The sequence below is a fragment of the Geospiza fortis genome, unplaced genomic scaffold (assembly GCF_000277835.1).
Source record: "Geospiza fortis unplaced genomic scaffold, GeoFor_1.0 scaffold662, whole genome shotgun sequence".
In the NCBI taxonomy this organism is placed as follows: domain Eukaryota; kingdom Metazoa; phylum Chordata; class Aves; order Passeriformes; family Thraupidae; genus Geospiza; species Geospiza fortis.
This window is the reverse complement of record NW_005054450.1, coordinates 473,782-476,022: the sequence shown is the minus strand read 5'-3', so window position 1 is coordinate 476,022 and position 2,241 is coordinate 473,782. Positions and strand designations below refer to the sequence as shown.

Sequence of the window (2,241 nt, the reverse complement as noted above, 5' to 3'; positions counted from 1 at the left end):
CCTACTATAATAATTATAATTATATTACGTATAATTAGAATTTCTAAATGTGTATGTATATATATGTATATATTACATATAAATATATATATATTATAATAGTAGGAATCAGATATTTGTATATTATCCATTTAATATTATAATTATACATACACACACACACACAAACACACAATTGTAACTATTCCTCCCCATTTCCCCGCAGATGGCCCCTATGCCCTGGCAGATGCCAGCTGCCCGTGCCGGGACTCCACGCTGTACCACGACTACGCGGAGCTGCAGAGCTTCCAGAGCGACCTGAGCTACGACAACCTGTGGGAGGCGGAGGAGCAGGAGCCGGGCAGCCCGCACGTCTTCCAGGTGTGAGGCAGGAAAAGCCCCGGCACGGAGAGCCCCGAGCTCTGCCCCAGCCCGGGCAGCTGCAGGGCTCATTCCCTGCCCCAAACCCCAGCGTGGGGCTCAGCAGAGCAGCCCCGGGCTCTGTGGGGCTGCAGGAGCAGCTGTGCCCAGGAGGATGCTCAAAAAAAACAGCCGTGCCCAGGAGGATGCTCAAAAATCCAGCTGTGCCCAGGAGGATGCTCAAAAAAAACAGCCGTGCCCAGGAGGATGCTCAAAAATCCAGCTGTGCCCAGGAGGATGCTCAAAAATCCAGCTGTGCTCAGGAGGATGCTCCAAAAATCCAGCTGTGCCCAGGAGGATGCTCCAAGAATCCAGCCATGCTCAGGAGGATGCTCAAAAATCCAGCTGTGCCCAGGAGGATGCTCAAAAATCCAGCTGTGCCCCCTAAAAGTCCCAGAGCAAAAAGGGTCAGGCTGCGTCGGGTGAAGGGGACTCGGTGTTCAGAGGGAGAACCCAGAAGTGCCTGGATTAACTGGATTCCTTCACCCCGGAGCCCGCAGCCGGTCCCTGTGAGGATCCCCTGGAGCAGCCAGAGCTCCCCCAGCTCTGCAGGCTGCCAGGCTGCCCAGGGCACTGCCCATCCTGTGGGAGCAGAGGCAGCAGACACGAGATGGAGGGGAAAAAAACCCCAAAAATGCCAAAACCCCCAAATTCCAACCAGGTCTGAGCACAGTGGGGTTTTCTTTCCACCTCCAAACCCGATTCCAGCAAAAATGCCAGGTGATCTGTGCTCCCTGAGGTCTTCCCTGCAGAGGAAACCCCAAATCCCCCCAGATCTGGGGATCCCTCCTTTCCTCCCTGCCCTGGGCTCGCCCCAAGTGCTGCCTGTGTCTGCCCAGGCAAGGAGGGGAGAAAATCCCCCCCAGGAGAAACTGCAGGGCAGTGCCAGGGTGGGCTGGGGTGTCCCTGATGTCCCTCCAGAGCCAGGACAGGACACAAACAAGGGACAGGGTCTCAGGGTTGTCATTTTCCAGCCTCTTAGGCCAGATCCTTTTGGAAGGTCAGCAGCAAACCCAAATGTTTTCACCTGAGGCTCTGAATTCTTGACCTTTGTTCCCTGCAGATGCTGCAGCTCACACACAGCAGCAAAACCTCTGCTTTGGTTCTTTCCACAACCATTTGTACTCCAATACCTCTGGTTGTATTTTCGGGGTTTTTGGGAGGTTCCCAACAAAGTTTACATGTAAAGGCTGAGTGGGTTCTTGTATTTAAATGTGAATGTGGCTGGTTGAAGAGATGTTGAATTTTCCAGCTGTGGCTGGTGCTCCGTTCTGTAAAACACCTTCAGGAGTGGGTGGGTCCAGGTCTTGGAGCTGTTGTTGTTTTCTCTCAGCTTTGCTGTGTTTTGGGGAGGATTTGTGTCTGATAAGCCCCAAAAGATCGATTTATTCTGAACAAAATGTGCTACGGGACATCCCAAATGTGCTGGGAGTGAACACTCTGAGGATCACCATCATATTTTAGCTGACTTGCACCAGCAAAACCTGCAATGATCATAAGGGGGAAATCCCCTCCTGCTGATATTAAAGTTCCCTGTGGATTTCTGAGCTTGGACAATCCCAGTGTGCATCCCCTGGGATCACCTCCCTCCCTTTGCCATCCTCTGCTTTGATGGAGGGGAATTTTTACCCATCCATGAGCAACTCCCCGGGCGCCCCGTGGGTGGGAGAATCCACCAAAATGTGCAAGGGTTGGAGCAATGGGAGCTTCTGCCCCTGGTGCCTCTGCTCTGCCGGGGCTGGCACAGCACCAAGCCCCCAAAACGCCTCTGCAGGGCGGCGAAAATTCCCCAGGAATTCCCACGGGGAGGCTCAGCTCTGGTTTCAGCAGCGAGACGTGAAG

General features: G+C 53.2%; 1 protein-coding gene across 1 annotated transcript in view; it reads left to right on the top strand.

Moving 5' to 3' along the window:
- Positions 1-1,910, top strand: part of PLEKHN1 (pleckstrin homology domain containing N1) — a 19,323-nt gene extending 17,413 nt beyond the window's left edge. Inside the window, 1 exon segment of the mRNA XM_031062542.1 lies at positions 206-1,910. Within this exon segment, the coding sequence (XP_030918402.1) occupies positions 206-366 (161 nt within the window). The 3' untranslated portion in view covers positions 367-1,910.
- The last annotated feature ends 331 nt before the right edge of the window (positions 1,911-2,241 follow it).